This window comes from Leucoraja erinacea, chromosome 24 (genome assembly GCF_028641065.1).
Source record: "Leucoraja erinacea ecotype New England chromosome 24, Leri_hhj_1, whole genome shotgun sequence".
Classification (NCBI taxonomy): Eukaryota; Metazoa; Chordata; class Chondrichthyes; order Rajiformes; family Rajidae; genus Leucoraja; species Leucoraja erinaceus.
In genome coordinates, this window is record NC_073400.1 from 20,238,840 (window position 1) to 20,255,224 (window position 16,385).

Here is a 16,385-nt window from a genome sequence, read left to right on the forward strand (position 1 = left end):
CTTTTAACGTGGTCTGTTCCTTTCTGCCTCGAGTGTCTTGCGTTACTGGTGCACTCGGGTGGAGCTGCTGCTATAAGAAGGAGAAGAGTGTGTGGGCAATGTTAGTCCTGCCCTGCTTATCGCCCATGGCAATGGGTGAGGTTTGCAAGTCACCATTGTTTCTTCGCTTGCTTGTGATTGGACACCTCGGCTCTCCCTTGGTTGGGGAATACATTCCTCCCTACCACTGCAATATTTTTCCATGTAACATGGTTTGAAGTAGGGACTCTGTCCTCGCATGACAAGCTTCAATTTCTCACTGAGTCTTTACCACATCCCTATCTCTGCTTATCCAGCTGCAAAATCAGGCCAGCTTTAAGTAGCTCTGAAATTCCAATATAGCACATCAGATCATGTGATAGGAGCAGAATTAGACCGTTCAGACCATAAAGTCTACTCTGCCATTCAATCATGGCTGATCTATCTTCCTAACCCCATTCTCCTGCCTTCCCTCCATAACCCCTGACAATCATACTAATCAAGAATCCATCTCTCTGCCTAAAAAAAAATATCCATTGGCTTGGCCTCCACAGCCTTCTGTGACAAATAATTCCACAGATTCACCACCCTCTGACTAAAGAAATTCCTCCTTATCTCTTTCCTAAAGGAATGTCCTATAATTCTGAGGCTATGACCTCCAGTCCTAGACTCTCCCGGTACATTCAAGCTACTTAAGAAAAATACATTGCCCTCCATAATGTTTGGGACAAACAAACACCCATCATTTATTTATTTGCCTCTGTATTCCACAATTTCAGATTTGTAATAGAAAAAAATCACATGTGGTTAAAGTGCACTTTGTCAGATTTTATTAAAGGGTATTTTTATACATTTTGGTTTCACCATGTAGAAATTACAGCTGTGTTTATACATTGACTCGTTTGCCCCCACCCCCCATATCAGGGCACCATAATGTTTGGGACACATGGCCTCACAGGTGTTTGTAATTGCTCAGGTGTGTTTAATTTCCTCGTTAATGCAGGTATAAGAGAGCTCTCAGCACCTAGTCTTTCTTCCAAACCTAAGGCTTACCAAAATCAACTGTTTGGAACATCATTAAGAAGAAAGAGAGCACAGGTAAGCTTACTAATCGCAAAGGGACTGGCAGGCCAAGGAAGACCCACAGCTGATGACAAGAATTCTCTCAAATAAAGTAAAATCCCCAGACACCTGTCCGACAGATCAGAAGTCAGGTGGGGATTTGTCAATGACCACTGTCTGCAGAAGACTTCATGAACAGAAATAAGATACATTGCACAATGCTAACCACTGGTTAGCTGCAGTAATAGGATTGCCAGGTTAGTTTGCCAAGGAGTACTTAAAAGAGCAACCACAGTTCTGGGAAGGAAAGAGATTATGTATAAACACTGCTGTAATTTCTCAATGGTGAAACAGCGGTAGTGAGTAGACAATGGGATGGAGGAAATTAAAACAAGGAAGGGTGGTCGGCAGAGGGGTCAGGGACGAAGCCGAGGGGAGGGATTTGGCGCATGGTTAGTTGTAACGTCTGCAGGGAGGTGGACGCGTGTCGGAAAGGAGAGAGTGGCGGCGAGAGGACCAGTGGACTGCTCATACGTGGGACCAACATGCGGAGGCCGGGCCGAGCGGCCTTTCCCGGGCGGTAGGCGAGGCGGGGCGAGGACGTGAGGGCGGCGCTGGCGAGATGATGTCACGCGTAGGGCTGCTGCCGACGGGCGTCGTGCGTGCGTGCGAGCTGATGCCCGGAGAGGGGCGGAGCAGAGAGGCGGGCAAGATGGCGGAGGGCGGCGAGGAAGACCCGGAGCTTCAGGAGATTTTGGAGAGTGAGCACAGGTGGAGGGGCCGAGAGCAGAAAGGAAATGGATTCAAGATGGCAGGGTGGATGGGGGCTATCGCAGGAACAGTGGGGGAGGGAAAACAATTAAAGGAAGAAGTGTCAAAGGGATAACAAATAAAAGGGGCGGTAGAAGTGGGTCAACGTGTATAGATCTTCAGGCGGTTGACGAGGAGAGGGTGGACACAAAATGCTGGAGAAACTCAGTGGGTGAGGCAGCATCTATGGAGAGAAGGAATGGGTGAAGTTTCGGGTCGAGACCCTTCAGGCTGAACAGGGTGGGGGGTGTGTGACAGGTGGGAGAAGATCAAAGGTTATGGCAGGGGAAGCCTTGGACCAAGGTTTCTTCTTGGTTTCTTGGTCCTCCAAAATATTCCAAATGGAATTTAAACTGAATGTGGTGGAAGTGGTGTTGATCAAGCATTAATGTCGGAGTTCACTTGCGTTGTGATATCAACAGAGGGTGGAGAGAAAAGGCAGAGGGGCAGTGAGGGACCTTGGCCTGGTAGGCAGTGGCAGAGTGTTGGGATTGAGGGTGGAGGAGGGCAAGACAGTGAATGAGGGTTGAACTCACCTGGCGACTTCCACCTGCTGTTTGACACTCCGTCACAACTACTCTCTTTCTCCCTCCCACTTTCTCATTAAGGTGCTCTCGATGATTTTGACAAACCCAATCCAGCTACACAGCCGACTCCACCAACCCTAGCAGCGCCCCCAAAGTCCCCACGGGGGGCAACTACGGTAAGTGTAAAACCCAAAGATGAATATTGACCTGATTTCACACAATACTGCAGATGCTGGAATGTTAAATCAAAACACTAAGTGCTGGAGGAACTCAGCAGGTCGGGCAGTTTCTGGGGAGGGAATGGACAGGCAAAGTTTTGGGTCACCACCTTTCTTTAGACAACAAATGAAGCTCCCTCGACACTGTCCCATCACACACTACCAGGGCACAGGTTAGACACAAAGTGAAGCTCCCTCTGTGTTGTCAAGACACTGTTGGGCCGGTTAACATCCAAAACACTAAATTCTGGAGAAACTCAGCAGATGAGACAGAATCTGGGAAGGGAATGGACAAATGACTTTTCGGGTCAGGACACTTCAGTCTGAAGGAGCTTCACTTTGTGTCTAACCTGATCCCTGGGAATGTGTGATGGGGCGTTGTCGAGGGAGCTTCCTGCTGTATCTAACCACTACCCTGGGAGTGTGAAATCACCTTCTCTCCTGTGTACCAGGAGCCTCTCTTCTCAGCGCAGGATCGCTTTTTCCAAGAGCTCTTTGACTCGGAACTAGCAGCTCAGGCCTCGGAAGAGTTTGACAACGCGATGAGGGAGTTGGCAGGCCAGGAGCCACAGCTGGTCGAACAGTTCCACAAGCTGTCTGAGGTCGCAGGCAGGGTCGGTGAGTCTTGTTTGCTCTGACGTGACCCTGGACGGAGAGAGCTCAGAGGCTGCGGTAAATGTCACACTGACTGCCCCCCACCAGGTTCGGTGCCACAGTCATTATAAAACAGGCAATGTATATATAGCAGGGAAGTTGATTGCATGCAGTAAATGATCATGCCTTATGCTGCACTCCCTCAATAGCAAGAATTCCCTTCCTCAAATTAGGAGAGCAAAACCCCACACAATACTCCAGGTATGGTCTCACCAGGGCCCTGTACAACTGCAGAAGGACCTCTTTGCTCCTATACTCATCTCCTCTCGTTATGTAGGCCAACATGCCATTAGCTTTCTTCATTGCCTGTTGTACCTGCATGCTTACTTTCAGTGACTGATGTACAAGGACACCCAGGTCTCGTTGTACTTCCCCTTTTCCTAACCTGACACCATTCAGATAATAATCTGCCTTCCCATTCTTGCCACCAAAGTGTATAACCTCACATTTATCCTGTTTATACTGCATCTTCCACCTTCCACCTTGGCCATTCCCTTTCTCTATTCCACCTTCTGGAAGAAGATACAGAAGCTTAATGCTCTGGAAGTCCAGACATATCAGCTTCTTGCCTATTGCTATCAGACCCTTGAACTTATGACTGCTTGCGCACCTCTTTCCCTGAGGTGCTGCACACTGTATTGTATGTTCTGGTTGCCCCATTACAGGAAGGATGTAGATGCTTTGGAGAGGGTGTAGAAGATGTTTATCAGGATGATACCTGGATTAGAGGATATTTGCTATAAGGTAAGGTTGGCAGTTGAGGGAAAACCTGATAGAAGTTTATAAAGTTATGAGCAGTATAGATAGCATAGACAGTCAGAATCTATTTTTTCCCAGAGTGGAGTTTTAAGGTGAGAGAGGGAGAGTTTCAAAGAGATGCGTGGGGTAAGCTCTTTACACAGAAAGTGACACGCTGCCAGGGGTGGTGGCGAATGGAAGATACAATAGTGGCGTTCAAGAGGAATTTAGATAAACACATGAATATGCAGAAGTTTTGAGGCTTTCAATGGTGAAGAGGCCAGTGCACATGCTGGACCATTCACTGCAGCCAATTATCCATGTGTTTTTTAATTTACTATACCAGCCCTTGATGCAACCAGTCAGGATACTTTCTACAGTACATCGGTACAGGTTTACAGCATAGTCTGTAATCTGCCGAATCTTTTTAAACTTCTAAGAAAATAGAGTCGCTGGAATTGTTGATGTTTTGGGTCGAGGCCCTGCGTCAGGACAATTCCTTTCCCTCCACATATTCTGCTTCTCCCACTAATTTCCTCCAGCAGCTTTTTATCTTGCTCCAAATTCCAGGGTCTGCAGTCTTTTGTGTTCCCACACCAAATTTTCCCATAAAGACCCATCCCCTATCTCCCAGTACCTCTGCCCTTATAGATTTGTCGTGGGGGTGATGCTTTCCACACTAGCGCTTCCTCTTTGCTTTGCAGCTCCTCTCCATCACAGCCGACAGGGTCTTCTGCCATGTCTCCTCTATTTCCTGCAATTCTACTTCCACCCAGAGCAAGAATATGACTTCACGTCCCATCTCATCAGCCTCTATATTCAATACATTGCCCTTTGTAATTCCTGCCAGCTTGGATAAGATTCCACCACTGTCCCCTCCTCTCTTGTTTCAACACTCCCAAAGGCCTGGATAACCTATCCACTTTATCCACTGGATAACTGTTCCATCTCCACCAATCACACCCCTTCTCACGGTGCTCTGCCATGCTGCTACAGCTCTTCCCATCCCAGGCTCCTTCAACTCTTCCCATCCCAATCTGGGTACCCAAACACTTCCTGCCAGGTGAAGCAGCAATTTGCTTGTGCATTCTTCAATCTAATGTACTGTATCCTGTGTTCACAATGTGAGTTTCCCTGCCCCAGACAAATATAGAGATTGGGTGACAGCTTTGCAGAGCGTCTGTGTTCAGTCCACAGGGCCATCCCTGTGCTTCCAGTTGCCTGTCACATGGATTTTTCTTCCCACCCTCGCCGTGACACTTCCTATCAATTCCTGTGAGGCTCAACACAAGCTCAAGGAATACCAGGTCATTTCATGTTATTTCATTCAGAGCTCAGCATTGAATTCGACAATTTCTGATAAGCACCCAGTTTCTGGCTGGTTCCGATGAAGTTCCAATGTTAATTCTAACTTGACCTGCTGGGTATGTCCAGTTACTTCAGTGTTCTCTGTCTCTCAGCTCAGTCATTGCTTTCCATGCCCTCTGCCTTATTCCCTCCCTCTATATACAGTATCAATTTGATACTGATCGGCTGTGATTAGCAGGCCTTCCCCACCCCTCTCTTCCCCAGCACGACTTGTGTCACTCTGTCTCTGGTGGTCGTCACCCTGTCACAGAAGTTTCCCTTCTCTCCCTCATCCCTCCAATTTCAAACACAGGTCATCTTCCAACTTTTCCAATTGCCATGAAAGGTCTTTGCCTGAAATGTTTCTCATGGGCAGCACAGAACCAGGTCCTATGGCCCATCAAGTCCGTGCTCATTATTAATTGTCTAATGTATATCAATGGATGTGTATGGGCTGAAAGGCTTATTTTTGTGCTTTGTAACTCTTGCCCATCTGTATTAATCCTATTTACCAGCTCTTGGTGCATAGTCGTCATTCCCTGGTAATTCAAGTACTTGTTTAGATGTTTATTAGAGCATTAGGGCAGTGCTTTCCAGATGCCAACCACCCTCTGCGGGGAAAATATCCGCCTTAGATCTCCGTTAAACCATTGCCCACTTGTCAAGTCGAGTAAGTAACTGTCAAAGTCCTCCCTCTCGCACACCGCTAGAAGTTCCATAAAAGTATTCAGCGACTAGCCATATCTCCTCGCTCTGCAGAGGGATAGAAAGTTGATGAGCTTTCTTGCATCAATGTGCTGTGCCCACGACAGTGCTTCACAGATGTGCATGCCCAAGAATTTAATCTGCTCACTCTTGACCTGTGGATGAAGACAGGTTCATGGATCCTTGGTTTTTCCTTCCTGACATCACACTATGATTACTCCCCATGCTCTGCCCTACTCTACCCCATCTGTGGTTTGATGATTTTACTTCCATTATCTTTGATCTTTTCTGACATGACAGGAAGTGATCCAGATTCGCAGCAAGAATTTACTTCCTGCTTACAGCAAACATTGACGGGATTGGCTAAGAATGCAAGTGACTTACAGGTAACTTACTGTCAAATTATCCTCTCCTTGACACTTTGCTACCTTGTGAGGTAACTGACCTGGCATAACCTATGTGCATGTGTTTTTTTTCTCTCTCTCTCTCACTCTCACTCTCTCTCTCGCTCTATATCTCTCTCTTTCACCTTGTGCTGCTCTGTAACTATCTGACTTTGCACCCCTTTGTGATTCTGGCATCTCTGTAATTCTCTCTCTGACCTGTGTGCGTGTGTCTATTTCTCTCTGTGACCTCGTATCCCTCCGTACGTCTATCTGATGTTGTTCCCCTTTGTGACTCTCTTGCAATTGTTATTTTCTCTGTATCCCTTGTCGCATGCCCACTGTAATTCTCTGAACCCATTTACTGTTATGTCTCTCCCCTTCCTGCTCCCACCCCAACTTTGCGTACACACCCTAACTCCCTGTGTGTGCCTCTGCAGCAGAGTCCGGATATGTCTGAGGAGGAGCTGAGTCAGGCCATGGACGGGCTGGGCCTGGGACCGAGCGGGGTGCCGGGAGAGACGGAGGCAGGCCTCGCCCCCATCATGCAGGACATTGTGCAAAGCCTGCTGTCCAAGGAGGTGCTCTACCCGTCCGTGAAGGAAATTGTGGACAAGGTAGGTGATGGGCCAAGGCTTGGGGGTCATCGGGGGGGGAGCAGGCACCTGAGCACAGAAGATCCCACTATAAGATGACACGGTTCTGCTTCTGTCCATCCATCCATGACGCTCCGTCTGCTAATTCCAACAATCACACCACCCTGCTTGTTCTGCTATGGTAGAGAGTTTGCATGGCAGCAATGAGCCTACTGACTTCCACTGCTATAACTGTTCCATGATACTATCATTAGCGTCCACGATATCGAGGTGTAGCATCCCCAGGGCACAGTACAGTTGGAGCAGGGTGCCGTCTATACTCAGATCCTTTTGTGGAAAAGGCCAATGTACCTTTTGCTGTGCATTGTACTTGCTCATAGCCATTCCGCCAGGTGTGCACAGGGTCACCCGGATCTTTCCATTTACCCGGCACCTTGCAGCCTCGTACTTCTTGGAAAACACTACACCTTTGTAACTTATTTCCCACTAAGGTAGTTGATAAATGTTTCCACAATATGACTATGGGAAATAGGAGCAGAATTAGGCCATTGAGCCTATTGAGTCTACCACGCCATTCAATCATGGCTAATCTATTTTACCCTCTCAACCTCATTCTCCTGCTTTCTCCTCGTAACCTTTGATGCCCTTATGAATCAAGAACTCGTCTGTCTCCGCTTTAAAAATACCCAGTCCTGGCCTCCACCGCCAGACTCACCACCCCCTGGCTAAAAAACAAATCCTCATCTCCATTCTGAGTTTTAGACTCCCACTCCAGGAAACATCCTTTCCATGTCCACTCTATCTAGACCTTTTCATTATCCAGTAGGATTCAATGAGACCCGCCCTCATCCTTCTAAATTCTAGCTTCTTAAAAGGTCACTACTGATACCGCGATAATCTCAGCAGCTACCTCTTTCAGAACCCTAAGGTATCTTCCATCTGGTCTAGATGACATCCACCTTTAGACCTTTCAGCTTTCCAAGCACCTTCTCCTCAGTAATAACGATGGCATTCACTTTTGCCCCTGACTCTCTTGAATTTCTGGCACATTGCTGGTGTCTTCCACTGTGAAGACTGACGCAAAAAATGTATTCAGTTTATCCGCCATTTGTTTGTTCCCCGTTACTACTTCTACAGTGTCATTTCCCAGTGGTCCAATGTCCACTTTTGCCTCTTTTACTTTTTATATATATGAAAAATATTTTATTTTCCTCTTTTGCATTATTGGCCAGCTTATCTTCATATTTCATTTTTTCCCCTCCTTAAGAGTAATGCTAATACATCTGATTTCAGCTCCTCGCTCTTGAACTGAGGGTTGAATTGTTATGATCATTGGCTCCTAAGATTCACCTTAAGATTCCTAATCAAGTCTGGTTCATTGTACAGTGTACACAAAATTGCTGGAGAAACTCAGCGGGTGCAGCAGCATCTATGGAGCAAAGCTCCATAGATGCTGCTGCACCTGCTGAGTTTCTCCAGCAATTTTGTGTACCTTCGATTTTCCAGCATCTGCAGTTCCTTCTTGAACACTGGTTCATTGTACAATTGCCTTTTCCTTAGTGAACTCAACCATGAGTTGCTCTAAGAAGCCATTTCATTGGCATTCTACAAATTCCTCATGGCATCTGGTACCAACCTGATTTTCCCAGCCTACTTGCATATTGAAATCCCCCATGGCTATTGTAAACATTGTCTTTCCTACATGCATTTTTAATTTCCTGGTGTAATTTGAGCTCTACATGCTGACTTCTATTCTGAGACCTGTATTTGACCCAACAGGATCTTTTTACTCTTGCAGTTCCTTGGCTTTTCCCGCTAGGATTCTACATCTTCTGATCCTATGTCGATTCTTGCTTAGGATTGGATTTCATTCCTTACCAACAGTGCCAGCCCACCCCCTCTGCCCACCTACCTGTCTCCGTGGATATTCAGTTCCCAGCTTTTATCCTCTTTCAGCCACAACTTTGTGAAGCCCATCACTTTGTACCTGCCAATTTCTACCTCCTATGAGTTCATTCACCTTGTTTCGTATACTGCCTCCATTCAGATGTAACAAATTCAGTTTTGGGAACATTAGGACAATTTTGTAGTCCGACTTTTGTGTGCAGGAAAACAGATAGCCAAGGTTTCAGGTTGGAACCTTTCTTCAGCTTGAAGCGTTGTCTGGATTCAGCATGGTAGATTTGTGAAGAGACGTTTAGTGGGTCGGACCACTATTCAGAATTTAGAAAATGAAAGGTGATCTTAAATGGGCAAGATTTGGAGGTGGGGTGGTGGGGACTGACAGGTTGGATGCTGGGAGGAGGTTTACCCGAAGTGATGGTATCTACAGCTGGGGAAGGGAGGGGGCATTGACTCAGAAGGCTGGCCTACTTCAGACGGGTGGAATCTCTGGAATTCACTGTGCCAGAGAGCTGTGGAGTCACTGAGTGAGTGCATTCTAGCCGAACAATGAACAAGATGGGAATGTGGATAAAGCTGGGTTGTGGATCTGAGGCCAAAATTTGGATCAGCCATGCTGGTGCTGGGGGAGACTAGAGGGGCCGATTGGCCTGCTTTTATTTCTCACACAATTACTTTGGACTGTGTCATTCTCCTAAACCCCTGACCCTTGCAATGCGCTGCCTCTCTTCCAGTACCCCGATTGGCTGGAGGCACATCGCAACTCACTGCCAGCAGAGGAGCTACGGAGGTACGAGCAGCAGCACCGGCTGATGGAAAGGATTTGCACGGAGTTCGAGGCAGAGACGGACGGGGAGCCGGAAGGCAGGCGGAGCGCCCGCTTTGAGACCATCCTAGACCTCATGCAGCAGGTGAGTAGGGTAGGGGAGGACTCTGCCCAACCGGACACACACACCAGATGGCTAGTGGCATTCCCATCGCCCAGTCCCTCACCAGCAAAATCGGGGCACCACTAACTAGAAACTCTACTGGACCGGACACAGATCAGAGCTTGGGTCTCCTGTTGGGTTGATTCTTTTCCTGACACCATCTACAGGGCATGTCAGTAGTATGACAAAACATTCTCCACTCTCCCCTGGGAGAGAATGGCTTCAAAAAACTCTCGAATAGCTCGTCAACAACCGGAACAAAACAGCTGCTTAATCGGCTCCATATGCACCTCTCGAACGCTGCCTCCAGCTCTTGAAACTCTGCCTGAACCTCTGCTGTGCTGAACATGCCCTCCCTCTACCACAGTAGCTGCACTGTTTACCATTTACAAAATGCACTGCAAATACTCATCCAGATGGCTCCATCCACCACTAAAGACGAGATGGGCAGCGGGTGCAGGGCAACTGCCTGCACGTTCTTCTCCATATCCCACATCCTGACTGGGAAAAATCACTGCTTCTTCATAATCACTCTGTAATTTGTGGAACACCCTGCCCCCCACAGAACTGTGGGAGAAATTTTACAGAGGGACTGCAGTGGGTCACAATGCAAGCTCCTATTCGCCCCAACCCCCACAACGGAACAATCAATGTTGGCATTGACAGCAATGTCCAAATTCTGAGAAATAAATAAATTATCCACCATCCCACCCTGCAACGTTCTAAGGATTCAGCACTCGGATCCAGCACAACCAGAACTGCTTCCTGCAGTTGAGCAGTGCAGAGATGAAACAGTGGTTTGAGTATGGGCTGGCGAAAGCTGACATATTTGGAACGCTGGTAAAGGGTTGATCTGAACGGAGGAAGGGGAGGACAATAGACAAAAGGTCCAGGAGTAGGCCATTCGGCCCCGAGCCAGCACCGCCATTCACTGTGATCATGGCTGATCATCCACAATCAGTACCCCGTTCCTGCCTTCTCGCCATATCCCCTGACTCCGCTATCTTTAAGAGCTCTATCTAACTCTCTCTTGAAAGCATCCAGAGAATTGGCCTCCACTGTCTTCCGAGGCAGAGAAATCCCACAGATTCACAACTCTCTGGGTAAAAAAGTTTTTCCTCATCTCCGTTCTAAATGGCCTACCCCTTATTCTTAAACTGGATCTGGACTCCCCCAACATCGGGAACATATTTCCTGCCTCTGGCGTGTCCAATCCCTTAATAATCTTATATGTTTCAATAAGATCCCCTCTCATCGTTCTAAATTCCGGAGTATTCAAGCCCATCCGCTCAATTCTATCAACATTTGACAGTCCCACCATCCCGGGAATTAACCTTGTGAACCTACGCTGCACTCCCTCAATAGCAAGAGTGTAGAGGCTGGAAAATCTGAACTGGTCTCCGAATGAAATATTTTCGCTTGAGCCCCCTCCCATTCTGTGTGGTTAAACCAATTAAATCCTTGCCCCTTTGCTCACGGCGCAGTCCACTTGTGGAACACCACCTCCCTCTCCATCTCTTCCCACTGCCCTCAATTCCCACTGGATCACACTTTGATGCATTAAACTGCACTTGCCATATGCCTGCCCAGCTGACTAGCCCACTGTGGATTGTTAGCCTCAAAAAATAAAAGTGAAGAGAGTGCAGGGATTTGGTGCCCTCCTCAACTTGACATTGGATGCTTGGGATGGAGCTGACAACTTTATTTCAACTGAAATGGGGAAAAGCTGCAGAGGGATAGTCCCCGGATAATCTTCCATCACTCTCTCCTCCCATTTGCTCCTGCCACGTTTTGGATGTGTGAGCCTTTATAACCCTCTCTATCTCTGTAAGCCTCTTCAGCCTGAATGCTCGTCCCATTCTCCATAAGCCCAACCACCCTTCCCTTTCTTTGCACCCCCTGCAGCCCCTATGCCCTTCCCTACCTCTAAGTCCCATCTACTTGCTGATTGATGTATCCCACCGGCACGGTGGCGCAGCGGTAGAGCTGCTGCCTTACAGCGCCAGAGACCCGGGTTCGATCCCCACCACGGGTGCTGTCTGCACGGAATTTGTACGTTCTCCCCGTAACCTCTGTGGATCTTCTCTGAGATCTTCCATTTCCTCTTACATTATAAACATACAGGTTTGTAGGTTAATTGGCTTGGAGTAAAATGTAATTTGTTCCCAGTGTGTGTAGGATAGGTTTAATGTGCGTGGATCAATGGTTGTCACGGACTCGGTGGGCCGAAGGGCCTGTTTCCACACTGTATCTCAAAACTAAACTAAAATCATTCCTCAATTCCACCGATGTGCACCCCTGCACTGGCAGCCATGCTGCCCAATAACTGAAATTTGCTGCCCCCCACACAAACGTCCACACCCCTGCCCTTCTTGTATATGTCCGTCCCTGCCTCGGACCCTCGAGGAGGCCGCTACCAGTCATGGCCCCCGAGACCTCCATCTGGACTGAGGGAATCGACACAGCATTGTAACTAACTGAACTGAATATCAGCAAAACAGGCAACTGAAATATAACTGCTCTCTTGTGTCTCTCCATTTCTCCCACTCTCCCAACCTTCTATCCTCTCCATCCTTCTATCCTCTCCATTCTATGTTCCTGCACTCTGCACTCATCCTACCCCACTCTGCTTATTTCTGCCCTTTCTTCCTCTGCAATTGTTTCCCCATTCCTTATTTGTTTGCTCTTCCTCTCACCCCCCCCTTCCCGGCAATCCTCACCCTCTCTCTCTTACCCCTCACCTTTACCCCCTCATTGGGTTTACAGCTGCAGGATCTTGGAGTGCCTCCCAAGGAGCTGGCTGAAACGGTGAGTGCAAAACCCACACTTGTCCGACCATTTAGATGTACCGGCAATTAAAATACCCTCACACACTTCGCTGGCGAAAATTGTAGGGGAAGTCAAACCCTTGCCCTGGAAGGGTATGACAGGATAGTGTAGGGAGTATCACATCTGCCTTACCCTATGCTCTGGGGCTATGTGTGTGTTAGAAGGAGTTCACTCCATGCCTAGGCTATGCTCCAGAAGAGTATGAGGGACAGTGTAGAGGGATTGTCACTATCTGACCCTATGCTCTGGGAGCGTGTGACAGGACAGTGCAGAGGGAGCTTCATTTTGTTTTTCTCGTTCCAAGGATTTTATTCAATAATTGCTTATTACAGTGTTCTAGAAGGCACAAAAACATTCAATAGTCACATTGCATCAGGCAATCATTATAATACAACAGTGGCATCCTTATCTCGAACACCCCCCCCACGGCGGACAGCGTTCACGGAAGGCCTCCAGAGTCCCTGTGGACACCGCGTGTTCCCTCTCCATGGACACGCCAGCATGGACATAGGCCCGCCAGTCAACTCTGGTGTGACCATCAACTACCTGCTGCCTGGACCTGCGAATGGTCATTTGGCCAGGCCCAGGAGCAGACCGACAAGGAGATCCCCACCCTCCCGATTGACCTTCCCCACTCCCTGCCTTGTGCCCAAATACCAAAATCGTGGGACTAAAATGCAATCAAACCTTGAGGAGTAGCCCCTTCAGATATTCGTACAGGAGCCGCTACCTCACACTCCATATACACGTGGAACACGGTCTCTTTCTCGCCGCAGAAGTTACAAGCGCTGCCGAGTCTGAACTGACAAATATCTGTTACACATAGAAACATAGAAAATAGGTACAGGAGTCGGCCATTCGGCCCTTCGAGCCTGCACCGCCATTCAATATGATCATGGCTGATCATCCAACTCAGTATCCTGTACCTGCCTTCTCTACATACCCCTTGATACCTTTAGCCACGAGGGCCACATCTAACTCCCTCTTACATATAGCCAATGAACTTGCCTCAACTACCTTCTGTGGCAGAGAATTCCAGAGATTCACCACTCTGTGTGAAAAATGTTTTTCTCATCTCGGGGAGGCTCAGGAGTGAGCGTGGGCTCGTCTGCTGCAGGAAGACTCGCCCAAAGGTGTTTGTTATTTTTTGCTTTCTTCCCCATCTGCGTCTGCCACCCCAACCTCCCCCCCCCCCCCCCCCCCCCCCCCCCCCCCCCCCCCCCCCGACGCAGGTACAGGACGTAGGGGTGAGGGAGCAGCGCTGCACTGGGCTGCTGTGGAACCGGCAGCCCCAGAGGGGCCTGCAGTGCTTTCCTGGGCCGCATGACTCCATTCCCACATTCATAAACACCCGTTTCTTAAAACTCAGGATCCCTTTAAGACGCGGATCGCGCCAGGGCTGCATAAGCCGAGTCAGCCTTCACCACGCCTCCCCTAGCTTTGCCACGTATGGTAGAAGGAACGTATCCCGGATGAAAGTGGGAACGTAATGCAGGAGAACCCAGCTCGCGTAAGGCACCCATGGTTCTACCGGTAAAATGATCCCACCCACTGTGAGTCCCTTCTCCAATTCTAGGGCCACCTCCTACTGTGACATTAAAATAAATCACATTTTCCCACCTCAAATCTCAGAACAGGCAATCACGTTCTTTTGAAAGAGATCGTGTTGACCCAATGCTATTGCCTCCTTGGTCCACTGGTACCCGGTTTGGACTTTGATCCCGTATATGTGATCCCCCGCTCAGGTCAACGTAAGGCTCCTCCTCGAGTGACCCCGAAGCCGCAGCTGCGTAGCTCCAAGCCCGAGTTGCCGCAATCCTGACGGGTACAAACCAGAAACAGCAACAGTCTCAGTTTAAAAGCAGAATCAGTCCAAAAGAGCAGCAGAAGCAGTTCTCTCCAGCTGAGCAAGGGAAACGCCTACGCTTATCTTCTCTGCCGAGAGCAGCATTGGGAGGCTTTTCCCAGGTCTTCCGAGCCTCAAAAAACTGCCGGATTCCAAAAGTACCTTCTCTTCCTTTATGCCCAGGCGACCTGGTCTGGGCAAAACAGTATGGGAGCAGGTTTTCGATGTTGGAAAACACAAACACCATTTTCTTCTGACTCCCAGTCTCCAGGTACAATTGGCAATCCGCTAGCCACTGCCAATCCAGAAAAACGCTGTAATTCCTCACTAAATGGAGAAATCCTTTTAAAAAAAGTCCCCACAGTCCGACATTATGTCAAACCTCGAAGTCTCACTGCTTCGGTCCTTCTTCCTTCGACAAAACCTTTAAAAAGTTACTTTAAAACATCCCAGCCGTTGGAGCAGTGTCACTCGGCATACGACTCTGAGTTTCACTCTGTGTCTAACCTGTGCCCTGGGAGTGTGTGATGGGACAATGAAGGGGGAGCTTTATCCTGTGTGCAACCTCGGGTATAAGATGGGGTGGGAATGGGATTCAGCTGCCAGTTTCCATGATGTTTAAACCTATTTTTGTTTCCTCCTCCCCATACCTCCATCAGCCTCCTGGACTGAACTTCGACTTGGATGGTGGGAACTTATCAGAGAACGCGGCATTGGGGAGTGAGCAGTGCATGGTCATGTGACAGCCCAGCCAGTTTGGGTCACAGCTTGGCTCATGTGGAGCTTGCCGAGCCCACTTGAATTGTGGGGTGACCGGACAGTGAAGAGGGAGCTTCAATATGTGTGTAACCCCTGCTGTAAGGGATGGATGATGGGATGAGCAGTGGGTTTGAGTGGAGTCCCTCGGGTGGGGGGGTGGGGGGTCTCTCCCCCATCCTCCAAACTACCTTTCCGCGAGCTAATTAAATGCCCTCTCCCAATCATGGTTTACCTGCTGCTCCCCTTCCTTGCCTTCCCTTTGTTTGGCAGGATAACATCATCAAGACCAGCCACGGACCACTTCTTCAGCACACTGTTGAGCAAGGTTTGCCTCGCTGCCTTGTCAGCACTGGTGATTAATGTTGACACTAAATTCAACCCCAGTCCCACGATCCAGGATCTTACTGGCATCATTCTGCTGCCTGATTGAGTACAAGGGAGATTGGTTGCGGCCATCAGAGATGGAATTGGACCCCGTATATTATTAACAATAATTCATCTGTGTTTATGTATATAATGACTGGATTTCCATTATAATAATTAATGTAACAAAGTAATTGATTTATTAAAGACTTTTGTCTCATTTCTCTGGAAATACTCATTTCATACATGTACCTATTTAAAGTGGATCTGTTAATGTATGTCATCAAGGGGAAAGCACTCAAATTTTGGGAATCGCATATCACAAAGATTCTGGGTGTCAGAACTCACTCATTCCATCCCCCAGGATATCACTGCAGGAGTTCCTCAGGGCAGTGTCCTGGGCCCAACCATCTTCAGCTGCTTCATCAATGAACATCCTTCCATCCCAAGGTCAGAAGTGGGGATGTTCATTGATGATTGCATAATGTTCAGTTCCATTCACAACTTCTCAGTGAGTGAACAGCCCGTGTCTGCATGCAGCAGGACCCAGAAAACATTCAGGCACGGGCTGATAAGTGGCAAATAACATTCACACCACGCAAGAGGCAGGCAATGACGACCTTCAACACTTATCTGTTTTTCTTCCCATAAATGCCACGTATGCATTTATTCAAAGGCAGGCTCCAAAGTCTAACCTTT

The 16,385-nt window shown here is 48.3% G+C and overlaps 1 protein-coding gene across 1 annotated transcript; it reads left to right on the forward strand.

The window, feature by feature from the left end:
- The first annotated feature begins 1,776 nt into the window (after window positions 1-1,776).
- Window positions 1,777-15,918, forward strand: pex19 (peroxisomal biogenesis factor 19). The gene is made up of 8 exons (XM_055654704.1): window positions 1,777-1,841; window positions 2,499-2,593; window positions 3,088-3,253; window positions 6,380-6,465; window positions 6,903-7,079; window positions 9,695-9,871; window positions 12,656-12,697; window positions 15,224-15,918. Exons 1-8 carry the CDS (start codon window positions 1,793-1,795, stop codon window positions 15,305-15,307), a joined length of 876 nt encoding a protein of 291 aa, XP_055510679.1. The 5' UTR covers window positions 1,777-1,792; the 3' UTR covers window positions 15,308-15,918.
- The last annotated feature ends 467 nt before the right edge of the window (window positions 15,919-16,385 follow it).